This window comes from Dermochelys coriacea, chromosome 6, assembly GCF_009764565.3.
Source record: "Dermochelys coriacea isolate rDerCor1 chromosome 6, rDerCor1.pri.v4, whole genome shotgun sequence".
Classification (NCBI taxonomy): Eukaryota; Metazoa; Chordata; order Testudines; family Dermochelyidae; genus Dermochelys; species Dermochelys coriacea.
Window position 1 is genome coordinate 60,589,356 of NC_050073.1, and position 23,331 is coordinate 60,612,686.

The 23,331-nt window shown below is 44.9% G+C and overlaps 1 protein-coding gene and 1 long non-coding RNA gene across 7 annotated transcripts in view; one reads left to right on the plus strand and one right to left on the minus strand.

The window, feature by feature from the left end:
• The window catches only part of SMOC1 (SPARC related modular calcium binding 1), a 197,510-nt gene that overhangs the window by 155,040 nt on the left and 19,139 nt on the right, over positions 1–23,331 (plus strand). For all 6 annotated transcript variants that reach the window (XM_043517476.1, XM_043517479.1, XM_043517475.1 and 3 more), the window contains 3 exons: positions 12,968–13,160; positions 16,274–16,356; positions 20,480–20,585. In XM_043517476.1, the coding sequence (XP_043373411.1) occupies positions 12,968–13,160; positions 16,274–16,356; positions 20,480–20,585 (382 nt within the window). The remainder of the gene's footprint in view (positions 1–12,967; positions 13,161–16,273; positions 16,357–20,479; positions 20,586–23,331) is intronic.
• Positions 1–23,331, minus strand: part of LOC122460815 — an 84,345-nt gene that overhangs the window by 52,832 nt on the left and 8,182 nt on the right. The gene's annotated exons all lie outside the window — the stretch shown is intronic.

The following is a 23,331-nucleotide window of genomic DNA, read 5'->3' on the forward strand; positions in this document are numbered from 1 at the left end:
TATCTAATTCTTTTTTGAATCAAGTTATACTTGGGGCCTTCTTAACATACCTTTGCAATGAGTTCCACAGGTTGACTGTGCATTGTGTGAAAAACTATTTCCTTATATTTGTTTTAAATTTGCTGCTTATTAATTTCATTGTCTTGTGTTGTGAAGGGGTAAATAACACTTCCTTCCTTACTTTCTCTATACCATTAATGATTTTATAGACCTCTGTCATATCCTAAGTTCCCTGTAAGCCTATTTAACACTGCTCAGGAAACCCGCCGGGGGATGGGCGCCCCTCCCCTGGCCCCAACCTAGCCCAGCCCCAACCTACTGCTACCAGGGCATCCTGGCCCTCCTGCGGCCAGAGCACCCCTGTGCCAGCCCCAGCCCGGACTGGCTGGGGCTGGGGAAGGGATGCCTATCCTGCAGTCCTAGCCCTGGAGCTGCCACAGCTGGGAGAGGTGCTTCTCCCCATCCAGCCTAGGTGCTGCTGCAGGGAGAGAAAACTGGGGGGAGTCCTCTCTCCCAGCTATAGCCCCGGAGCATCCTCCTCCACCCCAGCCCCACCCCAGAGTCTGCATCCCCAGCTGAAACCTTCACACCCCTAACCCTCTGCCTGAGTCTCCTCCCACATTCCGAACCCCTCTGCCCCACCCCACCGCATGAATTTTATGTGCACCAATATGGAGGTGATGTGTGACACATCACCTCCATATTGGTGCACATAACAAAATTCATTCCGCACATGGGTGGGAAAATTTAGAGGGAACACTGATCATATCCCCCCGCCCCATCTCTCCGCTAACTTGAACAGTCCTAGTCTTTTTAATCTCTTTTTTGTATTTAAAACTAACTGATTTATTAAACAAAGAAATTCTCTGTATTTAGTGAATTGAACTGATGGTCCTTCAAGATTTTAGAATTAGTAGATCTCATTCTCTCACACTTAATTTTTATTCATGGAGAAAAAGAGGGAAAACAAGTTCTCCTACTTTTTCCGCTGCAAACTGGTTTCTTAACTTTGAATGAACTAGTGATTGAACTAAACTAATTGAATAAATGTAAATGAAGAAAATATTCTCTCTGCACTTGCAGAAGAGGCTACTACGGGGGGGGAGGTGTGAGAAATGCTTTAGCACTTCAGCAAACTCTGGTTCCAGGTGCTTAGCCAGTTACTTCCACCAGTTCAGTGGTCTGACTTGTTTAAAACTTGGCAGCAAACATATACAGCTTAATATTATTTTTTGTATTTAATTTAAATTATGTTAATAGAGTATAGTACATAATACTATAATACTGCAGCAGCACTTTAACGTGGCTTGTGTGATCACGGCAGAGCGCTGGGAGAGAGTTCTCCCAGTGCTCTAAAAAACCACCTCCACGAGAGGCTTAGCTACCAGTGCTGGGAGCTGTGCTCCCAGCGCTGGTGCACTGTCTACACTGGCGCTTTACAGCACTGAAACGTGCGGCGCTCAGGGGAATGTTTTTTTTTTTTACCTCCCTGAGCGAGAAAGTTGCAGCGCTGTAAATTGCCAGTGTAGACAAGCCCTAATATCGTGTGTTTTGTGTATGTGCATGCATATGCAGCTGCTTTTCTGGCTGTGCATACATCTCTCTCTCATTACAGCTGCAATCCAATCACACTTTCCTTTCTTGGCTGCTGCCAGAAGGATCCAGACTCCATCATCGAGTCTCTTACCTAGATGCTATTTAAAGTTAGAATTGGAGTGATGTATCACTAGCAAGTGTGATCCTCCAGGAGACCTGAAGTGGCTGAGAAGGGGGGGGCAAGGAGGGAGACACACTGGAAGAGTCTAGAGCCAGGACCCTTCCCAGCCAGTCTGTCAGCAAACAGTCATCAATAATGTGCCACTGGGGAGCAGTTAATCCACTCTGAAAAGGTGCAAAGTATACAAGTGGGAAAAATAACAATGTATAATAATCAGTTTGCAATCCTAGGTGCTAAACCATATGCAGCTAGGCAAATAAATGAAGCTCTCCCTTAGTGCCATGTGATAAATCATTCCCAAAGAATTCCGTCTCCTCTACCCCCAAAGAAAGAAAACAAATTACTCTAGGCACAGTCATAACTGCTACCCCCACAGCTGCCTGTTAAGGAAAATGGGCTGGAGAGAACGGGGGGGGGGGGGGGGTGAGGAGCAGCAGAGAGGTACACGGAGTTGGAGCAAAGCTCTTTGCTAAACCCCCACAGGTTTCCATTTATGGTTAAAACAAAAAACAAGAGGGTCAAATTCTTCTCTTGAGGAACTTCTGCTGAGGCCAGGGGATTAGTCCAGGGAGCTTTTTGGCCTATAGAGAGAAGGGGAGGTTGGAGAGAACTGAGTTTGGTTTTACAAAGGCTGTGCCCAACTGAAGGGGTTCTGTGCACCTGCAGGGAGAAGTCCCTTAGTAGTGACGCGCATGCACATACATATGCCTATGGCATGCTGCACGTGCATTACGTGCCCTGCATGGCACACACACACTAGTCTTCCCCCCCCCACACACATTCATGCATGCACACCCTGGCCTGTGCATAGACATGTGCACACACAAGCACCCCTAGATGCAAAAGGTGGCCGTCACAGTGGGCAGCCAAACCATGTTTAATGCAAATTAGCCTGAATCAGTTTAAAACAGTCTCTTACGTGACACCCTACAGCTATGTCCCCTATCGCCAATACTGTTGGGGAAATAGAAAAGGTTTACTCCTTTTCTTTTTGCGAATACAGACTAACACGGCTGCTACTCTGAAACCTGTTGGGGAAATGCTATTCTTACACAGTGCAGCCAGCAGAGGCGGGTGACTTTCTTCAACAATAGTTCCTGCTGCTAACAAAAGGTGTGGGAGCAGGAGGGGTAGGGATGGGGGGTCATCCCCAGGTATTGAAAGGCTGGGGTGGAAACGCATACAACTTCTCATTCTAGTCAAATAGGATTTGTTGTGTATTCCTCAGTTGTGCAAAGGGAGCTAAGATCGAATAGTGAAAGCAATGGGGAGTAAAATAATGGGGTCAGCTATAGCCCAGGAGGCAATCAGGAGTTAACTATGCCACAAACTACCACTTGATAGCGAGGAATTATATAGACAAGAAGGAGTGGAGTAATCTTCTGTTTCCATCTCCTGTCTGACACATCATCTGAGTGGAGCTGGCCTGAAGCATTGTTCATAGCTGCATTTGGATCCAATTTTCTCAGTTCGGAGGTGTTCAAATTCAGGGTTGTCATTTGGCCATTGTGGAGATAATGCTTAGATATAACCAGACTAGGTGCTAAATGAAAACTAGGCTGGCTGTGAAGCTCATTCCCAAACTTCCACAAAGTTTGGGAACTTCAGCAGCTCAGGGGTTTTGGTTCAGGCCTACCACTGCCATTGGGGATATTAGGCTGTATAAGCGGTGGGACTTCAGTGGTCTAGGATCTAAGAGAGCGTCTCAATCTCTATGTACTATGAACCACTAATCTAATCCAATCAAGTCAACAAGATGACACACACAACTTCCAAAGTGCTCTGAGCTGTAATTGAATCAGGGTAATAGGTAACCTGTGTGCAATAGTATTATGTGGCCAGGCAAAATAGTTGCTGTAATTTACCTTTTTGCCAGGATGGTGTACTGCCTGCATAAAAATGTGGTCATTTTCCTGCTGTCCTCTAGCTCCATAACTTGTCTGGCTGCTGTTTTAGAAGGTTTGCAAGGACTATATGACTGCTTGCCTGGGTGACTGGGGCAGCAGAAGGGGGTTAAGCACAGTCTGGAAGGCAAGTGGGGTAGGCTTGCAGGAATAGGTGGCTGCCATCCAAGTAGAGCAGAACTCTGCTCCTGCAGGACTTAGGAGTCCTGCATAGCAGGACCCTTCCCTGCCGTGCAGCAGTTAATTCCTGCATGAATAGCACGCTGCTCTTTTGCAGTTGGAGGCCAAAGTAGCAAGCTATCTCCTTCTGCAAGTCTGTCCTGATTCCCAAGACAGTGTTTCACCCCTTCTGCTGACGGGTGTTTTCTGTCTAAGGGGCTACGCAGTATATTGAATAGAATTAGAATTGGTTACTATTGCAGTATAACTCAGTGCAGCTCTGCCATGTCAATAGGGAGCAGTGTGTGTTGGGGGGGTAGGGGGAATGTGTTGCTGAATAATTTAGGTCTGACGTGCCACCTGCTACAAGGCACTTTGAACATAATAAATCAACAGATAAAATTCTGCAGCATGCAGTATATACAGTAACTTTTTACCTTGTTGTCTGCTGAGAGATTAACGGTCAAAGCAAGGACAGTTGAATGTGTGCTCTGGGGACACTTGCGGGAATATTTCTTTTTACTTTAATAAATAAAATAAACCCTGAATGTTCTTTCAGGCTGACGGTCCAAGATTGAGACAGGCTGTGGTGGTGCTGCTGTTGAGTAAGAGGTGGGGAGAGATTTATACTATACCTAGGGCCTATATTTGCTCAGCTGGTATTGTGCTTTTTGAGAAAACAGAAGAGGTTGTTTCTACTCCTCCACCCATGTCCCTGCTTTGCAGAGTGGTGTCTAGTACTGTTCACCATGCTGCATTAGCAGGCCTTGCGGGTGCCAGCACCTCCAGTTATTTAAAATCCATTTTGCCTTTGAAGTAGAAGGGATGCAAACCTGCACCAACTTGTGTTGAAACTGCTTCCTGGATGGAATTTTCCTTTTCTCTGGTCCATTGCTTCTGAGCGTCATAGCTGGACAGAAAGGCACCTATTCTTCCACAAGTTCAGTGCTGTATACACCACAATGGATCTGTTTCTCACTTACACTAAACCTCCTTAGCACTGCTCTGACATTCTAAAAGAGCCTTGAGTTGGTGTAAATTACATCACGTTACTCTTTAAGGCCTCTTGATTCTACCACAACAGTGTAAAGGGGCTTAAGTGTAAATGAGAATCAGGCTCAATGTATTAATCTTCTCTTTGAGAGGAGGAAGTGTTATTCCCATTTTACAGAGAGGGAAACTGAGGCACAGAGGCCCTTACTTGCTGAAGGCCAATGCATCAATGGCAGAGCTAGAAACAAAAATGAGAGGTTTCAGAGTAGCAGCCATGTTAGTCTGTATCCACAAAAAGAAAAGGAGTACTCAGGGCACCTTAGAGACTAACAAATTTATTTGAGCATAAATTGGCAGAGCGTAAACACAAATGAGGAACCTTGGCTCCAAGTCTGCGATGTTTCTGCTTTTCAGCCCATCCACCAGCAGCTGCTGTACTCCTTTTTAGCTCCCTATCTTATAGCAGATCTTGCAGCGAGGTGACAATGGCATGGCAAGATAGCACTTTTTTACTTAAAAATTATATTTCTAACTGCGCTGGCCCACAGTTCAGCATTGATCTCTTGCCTGGTAGCACATTATCAACAGAGTTTGGTCCTTCTGTCCATGGGTTAGCAGTAGGCTGTGAGTCCAAATACCAGCTCTGCAAAGTGATTCTGTAGCTGGTCCTCCAGGTTCTGTTTGCATTTTAACCTGCAGGATTGAGCTGGATTGCAGGCAGAGGTCGGGGATACCGCGCATGAGGAAATCCTAGTGCCCAAACCAGAGAGAAGATGGTGCATGTTGCTGTTACCACACAGGCATATGTGTCTGTGGAGAAAAGTACCTTACAAGGCAGAGCAAAAACACTCCAAAAGAAGCAGTTCTGTAAGCATGAATCTGGGTAGCTAGTTTTATGCTTTGAATCCGCTTGTCTCAAATGATTTGCCTTTCAGGTAACGCATTCTGACCTATGTTGTGTGACCAGTCTACTCCCATTCCTCATGGCATCTCATCTGTTTTAGTAGGAACTGATGGGTCTGGATAATATGGCTGGCTGACTAGCACCAGAGCTACCATTGCAGCTAATAATACAGGACCTAATATTAGCGCCTTCCATTCAAGGATCTCAAAGCAATTTAATTGATAAACTTAGCCTAAAAGAGCCATGTAAGCCCTGGGGAAACTGAGGCATGGATGTCTTCAGTGACTTACCCTCACACAGCAAGTTTATGGCAGAGCTAGGAATAAAACCCTGATTATCTCCTTCAGGTGATTATCCATATGCACATTCCATGAAGCTGGGAATAAAACCCTGAATTTTTTTCAGGCCTGTGCTTAAGCCACTGGACCTCAGTGACTGTTTGCTTTCTAAAGCTCACCTACACCCGAGAGAGAGAGAGAGGCAATTATTGCTGAGACTATATGACAAAGCAAGATTTTGGGAAAGTCTTTGGGGGTTTTTTCAATTATTGACCATTAGTGAAACAGTATCTACCCCTCGAGCAGGAATCTAAGCAGTAATGTATTCTACTAGTGCTCCTTGGCATTTGCTCTTCTCCAGCACTGCCTTGCATAACCAAATTCCCCAGCTCTTTAATAATCAACTGCCTAATTAGACAGTGGATGAGTCCCTTACCTCATCAGTCCACTTTGGTTTCTGTGTGGAGATATGTGTCAGACAGTGCATTTCTCAATGTGTGAGAGAGCAAGAGACCTTTAGGAATGTGATGATGCATCTCTCAAAAGATCATTGCCAGGGAAAATTTGTTTAATAAAGCCACAACAGGAGATGTCCTATCCCCATCTCTCCTGCTGTAGCTCATTGCTTCAGAAGAGCCAGTTTTTAAAATGCTCTGAAGTGTTTAAAAGTAGCCAAGAGTTTAAAAAAAAAAAAGGTAGTTAGCATTTTAGAGCTGAGCAGCTACAGTTAAAATGGATATTTCTGCCAGTAACTCTCCCCTAACACACACACACATGCATCCGATGAAGTGAGCTGTGGCTCACGAAAGCTTATGCTCAAATAAATTTGTTAGTCTCTAAGGTGCCACAAGTACTCCTTTTCTTTTTGCGAATACAGACTAACACGGCTGCTACTCTGAAACACGCACACTATCTCTCTCTCTCTCATGCTCACTCTCTCTTGCGCACTCATTGTCAGTGGGTAATACAATCTTGATTTGGTGACTCCCAGAGGTTTTGTTCCTCAGCAGCAGCAGCAGTTTGGCTGAGCTAGTGGGCTTTTTTGCTGACGGTTGTCACAAGTCACAGCGGAAAATAGGACAACATGATAATGTCTTTCTTTTTAAAATGGTTACAGTAGTATTGTTGATCCTGGGTAGCCTCTTACTTGGTACGCTCCCATCAATTCACAACATGCTCTTCTCTCACTAACTGTGGATATAGGCATGTTTTAAGGTTTTCTTCTTTTTTTTTTTTTTTTTCCTTTTTGCCTCTTGGTGCCTATAACTCCTGCTAACTCAAGTAGGGAGTCACGCTTGTAGAAACCCTGCACTTAATTAAGAAGACAAGCTTCTTTTTTGGGCTGCTGATGAATTTTATAGCTGGCGTCTGGCTCACAGCTTATTTGGCATTCCAAAGATTCCACTGCCCTAGATTGGGATGACTTCTGAGGAGGTTCAATAAATAAAAAATCTGAGAGATTCAGGAGATCTGTTTGGACATCTTACCTTCGCTGTCAGTGTAGGCTTGGTGGCTACAGCACAGTCACAAGTGCTTTCTCCAGTCTACTTCTAAATGTCTCAAGCAACGGAGAGTTCACCATTTCCCTCAGTGGAACTGTTCCTTACTCTAACAGAACTGGCCATCAGGGAACTCCTCTGGCCTACGTTCTCTAGTCCTGATGATAAGAGCAAGCTTGGCCTTATGGTTAAAGTGCAGGGCTGGAACTCAGGAGATCTGAATTTTAACCTGGGCTTTGTCCCCAACTTTCTGTGTAACCATGGCCATATCACTTACACCCTCTGTGCCTCAGTTTCCTCTTTTATAAAAGAGGAATAGTTCTGCTTGCTACTTCAGGGAGGTCTCAGGCTAATTCATGTAACGTCTGTGAAATCCTTGGGTGGAAAGTGCTGTAGAAGTATAAATTATTGTTGTACTAGTTTTCCATTACGCTGCGTTAGGGGTTTGGACCAGTCTAAACAATTCCTTTCCATTAGTGGTGTTAATGCTCTTATAACTGGTTGTCATAGCCCCTAGTTATTACCATTTGTGGAAGTTGCACATATTTAGATTAGGATTTTCAGAAGCTCTCAACATCCATCTAATTCTGTCCCTGTTGAAGTCGACGGTAAAACTCGTATTGATCTAAATAAGAATGGAGTTTGGCCAATGCTAAGTGCTTCTGAAAATACCATACTTAGTTTTCTCAGTCTTTCCTCATAAATCAATCCACCTAACCCCTTAATCACTGTCACTTTCTGAATTCCACATGTCTCTTGTAATAGAGTGCCTAGAAATGAGCACAGTAGGTCAGATCATCAGTTGGTGTAAACCAATGAAGTCAACTGAGCTGTGCCAATTTACGCTAGCTAAGGAGAGGTCTCACAAGTGCTTAAGTGCCTTCCTGCTCTGTGGCACGCTGCATCCATGTATCTAACTCCAAATAGCAGTGATCCTTTTTTTTTTTTTTTTTTTTGCTAACACATTGCACTGAATTCTCTATTACAATACTGCTTTTTAAGAGACTATTTCCCAGAAAATGTTTGTTTGCCCTTCATATATTTATCCAACTTTAATTTAATTTAATTTACTAATTTTTTTTGGTCATCTGTCCATTCTTATTTATCTAGCCATCAGCCACTGTTGTGACTCTGAGTGTCTAGATATGGCACTGAGTATTTTTTTTTGTTTTATCTCTTTTTGCAGGTATTGGCGACTCTTCACAATTTTGTATCACTTGCAAATTCTGTTCACTGTTAATGAAAGTATTAAAGATGAAACCTGAGGATATATTTATTTAACAGATATAGCAAAAATGCCACCACCTGCTAATAAACAAGTCCTATTTCACAGCTGTGGTGTAATTGGGGAGGTTACAGTACACAGGTGTGAAATCCTAGTGTTTAAGTGTAAAGGGAAGAAAAAACTTGTAGGGTTCCTGTATGCAAATTGTTATCACTACGTGCATTTAGATAAACATTTCCCTCCAACAGGAAGCAGCTATCCTGCAACTGTCCCATTCTCCTCTCCCATGACTAAACCAACATCAACTCCTTGCAAATTGGTTAATTTGCCTCTGAAGTTGAGTTACTTATTCTCGCATCCCTATATCACAATTAAAAACTGTTTTGAAATGTATGTAATATTTAAATTGCAAAGTATATCTTGTAATTTTCTAACACTGAAACTTCCCAAAATCATACAGGAGGGCTCAGGTCAGCATGACCTTTCCATATATGATTTTTATAGAAACATTTTTTCCATGTTAAAAATCTTGTGATGCCCTTCAAACCTATCCAACACAACAGAAGAAAACTGAATAAAACCTGGGCGAGCGATTAAACTTTTGTGTGCACACACACATCTATGTTAATAATATACAATGGTGTTAGAGAGAGAGAGAGAGAGAGAGAGAGAGAGGGGTGTGTGGCCATGAATGAGGTTTTGCATGCCATCTTTATTCATGGATTTGTACGAATGATTAAAAAGCCTCTATACATACCTTCTAGATGCCCTGCCCACTGTGACATGTTGCATGTAGATTATATGGTGCCAGTGAGATGGTTTCCCAGAAAAACAATCTGCACAGTGAGGGCCTGATCCAGTTCCAATGAAGTCACTGGGAATCTTCCCATTGGTTTCAGTGGGTGTTGGATCAGGCCCTAAATGTTAATTCACTTCAAAAAAATTACAGCAGTATTATATGGCACTAGTGAAAGGTGCCAGAGCGACCCCTTGAGAAGGAAGTTGTTCCAAAGAGTGACCCTGGAGTCCTCCGTCCAGTGAGCAGCACCTCAGACTTGTCTCAGGGAACCTCCTAGAAGGCCTCTTCTACATTAGCAAACTTCAAAGTCAGAATTCACCATCAGTGATGCCATGATGGATGCTGAAATATAGCTAGGATTCTAGTATTTTCATCGGTGTTTTTCTCAAGGGGTGGCTTGCTGCCTTCCTCAACTGTGTTAGGGAGATCTCAGGGACCAGCGCTGGCCCACAGACTGGTCACTGAGAATCACTGCTCTAGAAGGCATGGTAGTAAAATTACTACGGCAGTCCTGCCTACATCGCATCTTTCACCAATAGTGGAGAGTGATGGCTACACAATTTGCTAGCTTAGATAGGCTTGGGTTAGAGCCTCCATAGGCCATTCAGTCCTAGGAAATCTCAGCAGAAAGACAGCAAGGAACCAATTAGTGCCAATTATGATGGTGTTCATTGTGACATGGATGCCTATGTGCCATGAACTAAACAAAGGCTGCCAAATTCAGTTCACTGGGTAGGTCTACAAAGCAAAAATAAACAAACAAAAAAACCCAAAAAACTTTGTGGCAGCAAGTCAACTGACTTGGTCTCACAGGGCTTGTATTGCGGGGCTAAAAATAGCTGTGTAGATGTTCAGGCTTGGGTTGGAGTCCAAGATCTGAGACACTCCCACTTCAACGGTTTCAGCGTCCAGGCTCCAGCCCGGGGCCTAAGCTGCTATTCATAGCCCCCCCAAATGAGTCCAAGGCCATGTCCGCACTACCTGCCAGATCGGCAGATAGTGATGGATCTATCGGGGATCAATTTATCGCATCTAGTATAGACACGATAAATCGATCCCCGATAGCTCTGCTGTCGACTCGGGAACTCTACCAGGGCGAGAGGCAGAAGTGGAGTCAATGGGGGAGCGGCAGCCATTGATCCCGCGACACGAGGACGTGAAATAAGTGATTCTAAGTCGATCTAAGATGCGTCGATTTCAGCTATGCTGTTTTCATAGCTGAAGTTGCGTATCTTAGATCGATCCCCCCCGGTGTAGACCAGGCCCAAGTTGGTTGACCGGGGCTCTGAGAGTTGCTGCTGAGAGGCTTTTTTTTGCTGTGTAGATGGACCCATACCCCATTACACACCCATCAGATGGTAGTGATTATCAATCCACTCCTACTATTAGGAGTTCCCTGGGCCATCCATTCCCCCACATTTCTGCTGTTGGTATACTGGGCAAAGAGAAAATGGTTTTAAATGCCACTGGTATAATGCAAGCATAGGTATGTGTATATGAATGTACATTTGTGCACTGCATATACAAGCACAGTGATGTACACTAACACAGTACTGCATATGTGTCAACTAAGGCTATGGCTGATTAAAAGAAAAGTGATTAATTTACAACAAGTTGTTGTGCAGGGCCAAAAAAAGCATTAGTATTTATTTATTTTTTTCAAAAGACACTTTTAGTGCCAGTTTTGCAAGACTCAAAGGACTTGAGAGAATTTGTGCACTGAGGAAGCTTTGGGGATTTGGACAGAAAAATGTCCGGAATGCACTTCTCTTCAATGGTTTTTTTTTTTCTTTTGGTTATTAAATAAAGTGAATTAATCAAAAATGAGCTGATCGTAAGCATGGAATTCTGGCTCTCTTGTTTGCTTCATCGAACTAAATGAATTACCCTCTCACCCCATGGCCCAGGTGTACATTGCTGTCAGGCAGGGACCTTGAGTAAGCTGGCCCCTTGTGATGTAATTGATTTGTTCAGAAGCCCACAGGCCTCTTACTGAATGACTCCTCTGTCTGCATACAGCTCAGGAACAGTCACAATTTTTTTTTTAAGATGTGAAATCTGTCAGCAAAGTGAAGTTAGCTTAAATATCAGCTGAGACTTGAGCCCTTTCAGTTGTGTTGTTTTTATCCCACCCCTCCCCCACTCCTTGCCAATCAAGTTTATTTCTGGTTGAGTCAGACTTGCACATAGTTATGGCTCTTATATTAAACCTCATTTGTGTGGATTTGTGTGTGACAAAGTTCAAGTGTCTTTTGTTCACAAGGAGGGTCTGAAATGCTTGGCATGGAGGACATCTGTGGTCTCTTGGAACCTTTTTCATTGGCTGCTGTGTTACAATTATAAATAATGGCCAGTTGGCCTCTGGTAACCAAAGCAATCTGTGCCCAAATAACTCCATTCAGAACTGCCAGACTAATTCTGTGGTTGACACCACCTGCCCCTCAAAAAGAGCAGATAGTTGTGTAATGCAATGTGTCCCAACTGACCATCGAAATGTCTGCAAGTTCAGGTTGAGACACTTCCTGTCAGGGTTCTGAGTTAGTTTCTTTACTGAAAAGTTGAAGTAACCCCTGGGCATGGGAAAGGATTTGGGGCAATATGATCTATTAAAGTGACCTGCAAAAGGGGGTAGGGAAGAGAGGAGCATTTGTCCCCCCACACACACTTTTTATCATGATACATATTTTAAGAAAATCCAGAGAGTTTATTGGGGTGTTCTCTACTTTATTTTTTTTTAACCTTAAGAATGTCAAGTCTTGTCTTCCACTTTTATCTAGATTCCTTAGGTGACTAGAGAACTTGAAGCAACAATTTTCTCAGCCCTCAGGTCAAAGGCCAGGGGGACGTGTCTGCGGTCTTCCAACAAACAGAATTTGATGACTCTAGGGGACATTTCCAAATGGTCTGTTCCCTAGTGCATATCATCTGTTTTATCTGTTCCCTTGTGGATGATGCCAACAAGGAGGCCCTTTTTCTGTATAGTAGGACAGAGAGGGACAAAGCCCTTTCTCCAGTCTCCCAGGGTGTACTGTGTGGGGAAAGGGAAGCCTAGGTGCCCTCTCTGTTCCCCAGGACATACTGGGGAGTAAGGAAGCAATAGCACACTCTTTTCATGCCCCAGGGAGGGTGATGGGTTTGGACCTCCTCTCTGTTCCCCCAGGGTATGCAGTAGATGCACTCTCTCTAGGACATACTGAAAGCAGGAGCAGCCCTAGCCATTTTGATGGCCGGAGTGGAAAATGTGTTTGGTGCACCCCTTCACAAGTGACTGGCTGACATTATTAGGAGGAGGATTTCAGGTCCGGAATGTAACACTGATCCTTGTGCATGCTGGGAAACTCCTTTTTAAATATTGGCGTTTCCTAGGGATGGAAGAGAGAACTAGCATTCTCAGATCTGACTAGCATCCTGAATGCTGAGGTCTGAGAGTTGCCCTGAAGCCATGTTTTGTTGCAGAGGGTGATGTTTCTGTTTTTCCTTCTTTTCCAGAGAAAGTTCACTCCTGTGACCAGGAGAGACAGAGTGCCTTGGAGGAGGCCAGGCAGAACCCCCGTGAGGGTATTGTCATCCCAGAGTGTGCTCCTGGTGGGCTGTACAAACCAGTGCAATGTCATCAGTCCACGGGATACTGCTGGTGCGTCCTGGTGGACACGGGGCGCCCCTTGCCTGGTACTTCTACACGGTGAGAGCAACTTGCTTTGAACCGGGCCTGTAATGTGGAGCATGAAATAACTATGAAGGAGAGGACACCAGTTCAGAGAAAACAAGGGAACCAAAGAACCAGGGAATTGCCACACCAGAGTTATGCAATCTATATTCCTGTTTACAACAGTAGATAATGCTCCAGTCAGCAACCAATTCAATTGGACCTGAGTTGGGTGCTTAAGCCTCCTTGTCTAAATGACTTTTCATATTTTCTTAATATTTTCCCCTCACCCTGGACCCAGTCCCTTCTACAGCCAAATAGACTAATTAGTATCACATTTCTGTTATGTGCACTGAACTTGTCAGGGCTTAACTATAGGGCAAGCTGAAAGGACAATTCTAACAGAATACACACACACACACACAAATTAAACTCGGAAGTACAGCTATATTAGAAGGATCTCCCTACCTCTATCATACGCTCTGCTTTTCTAGTCTTTACCATTAGTTCAGCAAAGGGAGCACCTTTTGATTAGTGAATGAAGCACGGGGGTGGAAATTGGGAAACCTTAGTTCTGTTCCTGGCTGTGCCACTGACTCACTGTCAAGTCACTTCACCTCTCCCTGCTTCAGTTTCTCCATTTGTAAAATGGGGTTAATGAGAGCTGAAAAGCTCTGGGAGACTTAGGGATGAAAAGTGCTATAGGAGTGCTAAGTATTATTACTTGCAGGGTGAGGGGCAGAGGAAGAGAAAATACACATGGAATGTGTGTGTATGTTTGCCCACATGAATGCACACTTTTTAAAATCCCACTGATGGGTACTGTACTTGAAGTGGAGAAGAATGCATCTTTCGCTCCAGTTGTGTGCACTGGACTCAGTGAAGCCGAGAGGAAAGGACCTGTATTATAGCGCATATATATAGCACTCATCAAACTTAGGGATTTGTCAAGGCTTTCATCATCATTCACTGTTTCCACATGCTCTTAATGTTCTGACAGATGCTGCCTTCAGGCTCAAATATGCCATATTCACTCTGAGTTCTTTTTTTGCAGAATCCAGTAACCTATGTGAGAGTTAATGTAAATGTGAAGTGAACAACTACTTCCCATATAAACTACACTTGAAGAACCTTTACCGCTCTGACACAGCTCAAACACAGCTGAACTTTTACAACTTGAAATGCTCAGAATGGCTGGTCCTCTCTGAGGACTGGGCCTGGTTTTTATCGGCAAAGAAAAGATCACCACCACTGAGTTAGAAACACTTGGAAACTTGGTTTTCCTGAGTGGTGGGGGCAGTGGCTTAGGTTTAGGTTAGCAGCACTGATACTAACTATCGCACTAAGGGCTCAGTTGCATTGGATAGGCACATGTCTGCATCATGGAGGAGCAGAGTCCCCACAGAAGGAAATTCAAGAGTCCTTTACTGCACAGGGGGAACATTACTGCTGCCCATCCTTGAGGGTGGTACAGCATGCTGCTTTTTTCTGCCTAGCCAGCAAAGATGGCCAATGCAGAGGAAGAACGGTCCTGCCTCCTCCCTATACCTGCTCTCTTTGAGCTGGCTTGCAGCCCTGGACCATTAGAAAAAAAAATCCCTGTGTTCATTGTCCCTTACCATTAACCAAATGGTACATCAGGGAAGAAAGTGGCTTGCATTACCCCCATCCTTGCATCCGATGAAGTGAGCTGTAGCTCACGAAAGCTTATGCTCTAATAAATTTGTTAGTCTCTAAGGTGCCACAAGTACTCCTTTTCTTTTTGCGAATACAGACTAACACGGCTGCTACTCTGAAACCCCATCCTTGTGTATCCATGTAGTGGCCAGGAATAGTCTGACCCTACGTTGTCATGGCTAGTACTGATCTAGAGGGCTCTGAGTGGAGAACTTCATGTGCAGTCAGATTTCAATACAGAAACAGATTCTGTATTGAAATCTTTATGTTCCTATGCAGCGTAAAGCTCTCCAGGCATGATCCTCTGTGCCCCACAACTTGAAAGCTCCACAGGAACAAATTGTGAGGCTAGTAAGCTCTGATAACTAGCCTCTGTGAGTTTGAACCTGGCTTTGTCATTAGTAGTGGACAAAGCTGCTGTAGAGAGAGGCACCCTTGAGATAGCTCAATCCTGGGCTATTTGAAACCTTTTGAAGAGAAAAGCAGTACTTGTGGCACCTTAGAGACTAACAAATTTATTAGAGCATAAGCTTTCGTGAGCTACAGCTCACTTCATCGGATGCCACAATGAAGCTCACGAAAGCTTATGCTCTAATAAATTTGTTAGTCTCTAAGGTGCCACAAGTACTGCTTTTCTTTTTGCGAATACAGACTAACACGGCTGCTACTCTGAAACCTTTTGAAGAGAGCGATCCGAACTTGAACGCTTTGGACTGGCAGCTAGTATAGGTCCCAGAGATGCTCTTATTGGTCTGCTCTATTTAATAGGCTGCTGCATGCTGAAATGCGTACTCTGCAGGTGCTCATCTGGATCAAGGCAAGGGATCATAGAATCATAGAATATCAGGGTTGGAAGGGACCTCAGGAGGTCTAGTCCAACCCCCTGCTCAAAGCAGGACCAATCCCCAACTAAATCATCCCAGCCAGGGCTTTGTCAAGCCTGACCTTAAAAACTTCCAAGGAAGGAGATTGAGGTGGGGGAGTGCAATGCATTGTATCTTCTAAGGAAGGAGACTCCTTCCTTAGAAGGTACAATGCATTGCACTCCCCCACCTCAAGGTTGCAGAATTCCTGGCTTGCTGTGCTTAAGCTTGCATCTAAGAGAAATGAGCATGACCACCTGGCCAGCTGGTTTTCTTGGCCATCTAGGCAACCACTGATGGTGAACAGTTCTTGAGGACTCCAAGGGTTGACCACGCTCTGACAAGCAAAAGGAAGAGGCCTGGGATATAGAAGGCAAAATTACATTCATGCTGATTCCTCTAAGTGCTTCCCTCTTCCTACAAGCATCACCCTGGTCATATGCAGATTGAGTCTGAGCCAATTTATTTCTCACCTGGATTCCTGTTTTTTGTGTCCCCATACTGAGCCTATGAGGCAAGACTGAAATGTTCACCAACATCTTAATGACAACCTGATCTCTCTGAAACTATGTCAAATGATTGAACCTCTTTCCCCTCTTCCTTTTCCAGCTATGAGACCCCAGTGTGTGAAACTGACGCCAGATCAAAGAGCACAGAGATTGATGATCCATTCAAGGACCGAGAGCTTCCAGGTTAGAGTGGAGCAGACATCTGTCTGTCGTTAATGCTGGTTACGTGCGAAAAGGGGAAAGTCCATGCTTTGTTTAGGAGAATGGGGATTTGCTGTATGTGTATGTTTTAGCATGGATATTGTGGTTCCCCACCATTTGAAGGCAGAGGATGAAAATCGCTTCTAATCCACCTTTGTGTACTCTAATTGCTGCCTCCTTCCCTTTGGAGGGAGAGGGTGAAAATTGGCCCCTTCCCTTCTTTGTATGGAGCTTGGACATGGAGTAGAAACTGCAGGGTTGCCCCAACCTAGTGTGTGTGTGTGTGCGTGCGTGCGTGCAAGAAAATAGCTGGGTGTATGGCTTTGCACATAGGAAAATACAGCTGTCTGAGAACAGAAAAATGATTGGTGCAGAGACCACAGGTGGCAGCCGGGAGAGAGAGAGAGAAGCAAGTAGAAGTAATGAGCTGAGGGAAATGTTCATAGAATAGGAGGAGGCAGAGAGAAACTGGGAAAGGGAGAAGGAGAAATTAAAATAACACAATTAAGAAAGGAGAGAACAAAACACAGAGCACTAGGAGATAGAGGGCAAAAAGGAAATAAAGGAACAACTTGCTTGTTAACCTTGTCAGAAAACTAGAATAAAGAAATTAATGCTGAAAAAGATGAGAAAAGATATAAGATTCAGTAGAAGGGAAAAGAAAAGTGGAGTGAAGGAAAAACAAAGGCAGGACAAATGTAGGGAGGCATAGTCGCTTTTTAAAATCAGTTTATCAGAAGTGTAATGCCTAAATACGTTCACACAAATTGGGTATTATGCTGGAGTAAGACTATGTCTACACTACAGACCGTACAGTGGCACAGCCCTACCGCTATACCTCTGTAAGCTGCACCTCTGTAAGGTCTCCCATGTAACTGCTCTATACTGACTGGAAAGACCTCTCCCGTCTGCATAAATTAAACCACCCTCAACGAGTGGCGGTAGCTATGTCAGCGGGAGAGCATCTACTGTCGACACGGTGCTGTCCACACTGGTGCTTTTGTTGGTGAAACTTATGTCAGTCAGGGAGGTATTTTTTTCACACCCCGGCCAACAAAAGTGCTAGTGTAGATACAGCCTAAAAGAACATGCCCTGGGGAAACCGACGGAAGGCCCTATTTCTTCGCCCAGCATTCCCTGGGGGAATGGGCAGTGTGTGCCTTACTTGCCAGCGTATTCTGGGGGAAACAGAGAGGGTCCAGTCTCCCATCACCCAGTATATCCCGGGCAATCAGGAAGAGGACCTTATCACAACCTCTGCATTACAGAAAGAGGTCCTCCTCACCAGCATGTTCCAAGAGACACACTGTATGGAAGCGTTATCTCAAGATGTCATGGGTTTAGAGAAGAATCATTGCCCCATAAAAAACAGTTATAATGGTTCTGAAACATAGAACCTATTTTCAAGGATGTTTCCTCAATGAGGGAAGTGAATGAATCAGTTCCAATCTATTAACGAAGGAGTGAGGTAGAGAATCTCTGCCCCAGATACTTAGTGGGGCTTGAGGGAAGAGTCCCTGCCTGGGCTTTTCATGGAGCATCAAGGAAAGGGGGTTTGGAGAGGGATGGATGGCCCCTGCCTAGGCCCCACCCTCAGCTAATGTAGGTGGCCACTTGTAGTGCCCTCCACTCCCCAAACTCCCAGGTACAATTAATTTGGGCTGTTTGTTCTCCCTCATACGCTGTTGGCTGCTATCCAGTCACTCTCTCCTGGGCACCCTGCTGTGTGCTCTCCCCCGAGAGCTGTCCTCCCAGCTGCTGTTACTCTGCCTCCTGCTCTCTCACACCCTTCTAAGGAACAGAAAGAAGGTGCCCAGTTGCTCAGAGACCAAACTTATTTTCACAAAAGGGAGGGAGAGAGGTTGGAGGAAACAGGCTGGGTTGGCACATTTTCCCACTGCGGGGAGGGAATGGAGCCTTCCAGCCTATAAAGAGCTCAGTAGCTCGGGGCCTGCTTCACTTCTTCCTCTCCATCCTTTTTGCTCCTGGGCTCCTTCCCTGGAACCTCGCTCTGCTCCTTGGGGAAAGGGAAGGGTCTAGAGCTTCCAGAAAAGAGCATCTCTTCTTCCTTTGCCCCAGCCCTAACTGCAGCTACTGCTCCCTGTCCTTTGGGACACTGCTTGAGAAGGCAGTGCAGCAGGACAGGTGGCAGCAACCACTGTAATAGGGAGCGGACTGCATACTGTGGCAGAGATGAGGTATGGTCTCAATGGCAGATTCTGCAAATGTGTATCCCCTGCAGCTTCCTCTTTCTTCCTCCCCAGATGTATTGGGCAGCTCCTTCAGCTGGATGCTTGGGTGTATTGACTTGCACGATGGTTACTGTTGGTGTTGTTCAGGAACACCCCCCCCCCCTGCAGAGGGTTGCTGACCCCAGCTGCAAACTGTCTGAGAACTGCTGTGGTTCTTGTTCATTTGTGACTCCATTTATAGACTCATAGACTTTATGGCCAGAAGGGACCATCATGACCATCCAATCTGACCACTTGCACATTGCAGGCCACAGAACCTCACCCACCCACTCCTGTAATAGACTCATAACCTCTGGCTGAGTTCATGAAGTCCTCACATCCTGATTTAAAGACTTCAAGTTACAGAGAATCCGCCATTTACACTAATTTAAACCTGCAAATGACCCGTGCTCCAGTCACCTGGGAAAAAAATTCTCTGTAGTAACTCAGAGTCCTCCCTATCTAATGTCCCATCATGGGCCACTGGGGATATTTTGCTACGAACAGTCAGAGATTGGCTACGTGCCATTGTAGGCAGTCTCATCATACCATCCCATTTGATTCAGGCTGGAGATTTCTATCACGTCGTCAATGTATTAACTGGGCTTAGGTACGATGAGCCATTAGCGATCCACACAGTCGCATCAAAGGAGTGAGGGAAGGAGAGGAGAGCTATAGGATATTCTGTACTTCCTCATTCCTATGTGCTCCCCGAACTGAGTAATACTCCCAAGCCAAACATCAGTGAGATCTTCCCAATTACTCTTAATTGTCTGAGAGGGACCCCTTTATTGGAGGACTCAGTGTGGTTGTCCAAAGAGTCACTCCATCCTTTGAAACCTACATTACTACAGCCACTACGTTAATTGCCCCTTCATAAAAAATCCTGCAGATACCAAGGGGAGAGAAACTTACCTACACACATGTGAACACGCGCACATACTATGCTATACAAATCGTGTCATGGCTGCTTCCACAAAAACGAGAAGAAGGAAGGAAGGAGAGTTTGTCATTTGCTATCTGCAAGCAACTCTGGTAGTCCCAGCAGAGGGTGAGATGCTGAGACCCCTGGGAGATGACTTCTAGCAAACAGCTTTCAACTTTCTCATTTCTGCAAAAAAAAAGCTCTTTTAAGTTAGAGGTCTACTGCTGCTGCTATAGCAGCTTACCCTTTAAGTTGCTGACATTTTCTGGACTGCCTGCCAAATGAGCACTAAGGGGCGGGTGAGTGTGTGTAATATACATGATATGGGGACATGCTAGTGACTGTTTTTCTTAGGTTGGGTATGGCAGAAAATGGAGCCTGCATTACTGCAAAGGAGGAATTTAGTTACAATAATTTGCAAGTCACTTTCAGCTGTCAAAGTGATTGTAGTAAGTTTCTAGATCACTGTCATGGGTCGTGTGTGCGCAAATGGGAACGCAGAAAATGTTGACAATGGTGCTCTGTGTTGGTGAGAGGCTATCCTCCTGGCAGGGGTTACCGTGAGCATGCCAGGAATGAGCAGTGAATGCTGATTCTGGTCAACAGGGGAAGCTGGTGATCTGAGGCCATTACTAGACCCCAGAGGAGTCACCCAATGAAGTGAGAAAGACAGACAACTGGGGGTACCAACCAGGAAGGAAGTGAACAAAAGTAGTAGTCATGGAAAACACAGGCAGATCTGGAGGTGGCTGGAATTAGCTAAGTACATGTGAGAGGCTAAAAGCTGCTCAAGGATTCTTCTACCTTTTGGTTAGAGACTTATTAATGGTGCCATATTCAACCCTACAGATACAGAGACTATGCTATCTCCCCATTGAATAGCATTGAATCAAGGTAGGAGATTGACTTTCTGTGTTCTCAAGATACTCTTCCACTTCATGTTTTGCAGGCTGCCCAGAAGGGAAGAAAGTAGAATTTATTACAAGCTTACTGGACGCTCTGACTACGGACATGGTACAGGCCATTAACTCAGCCGCACCTGCTGGAGGTGGAAGGTGAGTCTGGAAAGATTTCAAACATGAATGAGACAGTTACAGAGCTCTGGACGCGAGTTAAGTGGGGTAGGGGTTTCCTGCTCTGAACTAGAGATCATTCTAATTCTACTGGATATAAGGAGAACTAATGCCACTGCTCCAAACTCTGTTCTGTCACTGTAACCCTGACCACCTGCCCCTGTGAAGCTGTTCTACCATCAAGATCAGCTCATCCCATTTACAGTGTGTAATGAGAGCTCAGTAGGTGGAAGTCACTTTGTCTTTCATCCTCTGGGGCATAAAGAGAGGCCTAATAAAATTCTGATCTGTTTATGGAGGCTCTGTGGACTAGTGGCTATAATGGGACTGAGAATCAGAATTCTTGTGTTGCCAACTCTTGCAATTTCAGCTGGGGCTAGAGGCCCTCTGGCCATGTTGTGAGAAGCTCCAACCCTCTTGCAAATTTCAGCCAGGTCCAGAAGCACTGGAACAATTTTTATAGTGCAGGTGCTGAGATCCATTGAGCCAAACTGTAAACCTTGTATATAATGAAACAACTTTAAGCTAGGGGGTGTGGCAGCCTGACCAGTACCTATGGGGAAAACCCCTCTGATTGAATGCCTTCCCCACTTCCTGGGGAAGAGCAACCAATCAGGCTGCTGTGGGAGGTAAGCAGAGTTCTCCCCCTTCCCTTTGGAGACGAGAGGAATTTTTGGGTGGGGAAGGGGTGAGAAGGAGCAGCCGACACCATTCTCACAGGAGGGGAAGGAGAGGAGGGAGCAGAGCTGCTGGGGTGTTTCTGCTCCCTCCTCCCCCCCCCCCCGGGAACAATGGGCCATTCTGCTCTTAGCTTCTCTCCCTCTCTGGAAAGGGGGAGAAGGGACCCTGCTGTAGCCCCCCAGACCTGGGAGAGAGGGTTGAAGAATCCCTGGAGCTGCAAGAGGAATAGTGGTGGTGCTGGGGGCACAGGCAGAACTGGTGTGGGGAGGTGCCTAGTAAATTGCTGAGCTGAGAGATGGGCAGATGTGGGGCTGGGTGGGGACACAGAATGAATTAACTGGAATGTTGGGCTTTGGGGAGAAGCCAGGCAGCCAGTGAGAGCTCCTGCAGCTGACGTCAACATCACCTCACTGTGTACATTTGGGAGAGCTGTTTAAACTGCCACATATACACTAGGGCTGGGCAGGGGGAGTTCAAACCTCAAAAGACAGGCCAACCCCCCCAGTGCAATCTTTTTAAAATAAATCTCATGATATTTTGAGGGCTGGCTTATGATTTTTGAACTTCTGTGGTTGGCATCACTGGGTTCTGTTTCCAGCTCTTCCACAGATGGTGCATGTAACGTCAGGCAGCCTTTAAACTTCTCCATGCCTGTGGTTGGCCATCTGTAAAGTGGGTTAACAACACTGTCCTACCTCACAGGAATGTGAGGATTAATGTGTTGGTGTTGGTGAGGTCTTGGTGTATAGAAAGGCAAAGGATGATTATTCTGGTTTATGTATGATCTGCTGGATAACACTGAAGTGTTTAATGCCAGCAGAAAGGTGTGCATGTTGAAGTATTTAGAGGTGTGCATGACAGACATTCATGTATGGGTATATTTTATTTAGGGCAGTCACGCTGGCATACCCTATTGCTCCAGAGAAAGTGAGAGCCATGCATGTGTTTGATGTGGGAGGGTCAATGTGAAAATGTACTAGACTTTCATCTTTGAAGATACTGAAGGGAGCAGAATGGTCTCTAATTGCCTGACATAAATATTTATTTTTGAGGTTTTCACCTTATGCCCAGTTATTCTCAGTATTGGTAGTTGTGCATCAATATTTAGTTAACGTCCGCCGAGTCATCATGGTGGCTGAGCGCCTATGAACTGCATACTGTACAGTCCATCAGGTAACAATATGCCTGGCATATCAGAATACATACAAACAGAATGAAAAATGTTTGTACAGTAGTAGAAGTTAAATACACTAAAGTGGAGACACATTGTTGCCTTCCTAGATATAAGCACTCCAAATGCCAATTTTGTGAAATTTGCATGGTACAAAAACAGTGGATGTGGATAAAGGCAAGCCCTCGAGAATATTTCATATTTATTTAGCATCCCTTTTGGATTTCTCTGTTGCACTCTTGCAAATAAAGCTGACCACAAAGCAGTATTGTAGGGAGAAGAGATGTTCAGCTACCTTTCTAAAAACCTTGCATGCTTACTTCCTAAGTCTTCAAAGCATTGTGTATTTCTAACCTTTTAATGGGGCCCTTTCTGGCAGCATCCTTCGCTATCTTGCTCTTCACAATCTTCATGCTGATTTATTTCAAGCTACAGTATCAACAGCCAGTGCACAAGGGGAAAAAGAAACCTTTCAACAGTCCACTCCAAGTGAGGCAATTTGCTCCACCACCCAAATATTTTGCATACCTGCAGCCATAATTAAATGCAAGAAACTCCTCTGGCATAAATTTCCACATGCACCAGGCCATCTCCAAAGGGTGTGTGTCCAACTTTTCCATTGTACCACACCATTCTGGTACCATATATCTTGCAGAGAAAGCATCTTAGGAATCAGAGACTTTGAAATAAATAATGTATTGGTACAGTTTTTATTTTGGATCTCTGAGTCTGCAGAGTCAGCCAGCTGCCTTAGTGCTGCAAGTCCCACTGTACAGTCCTCCCCGGGGGTGGGATTCTAATACACTTCAGAAATTTCTAAAAATGACCTCAAATTGTTCTTTTATTCTCTCTGTTTTATATATAAGGTCCAACTTC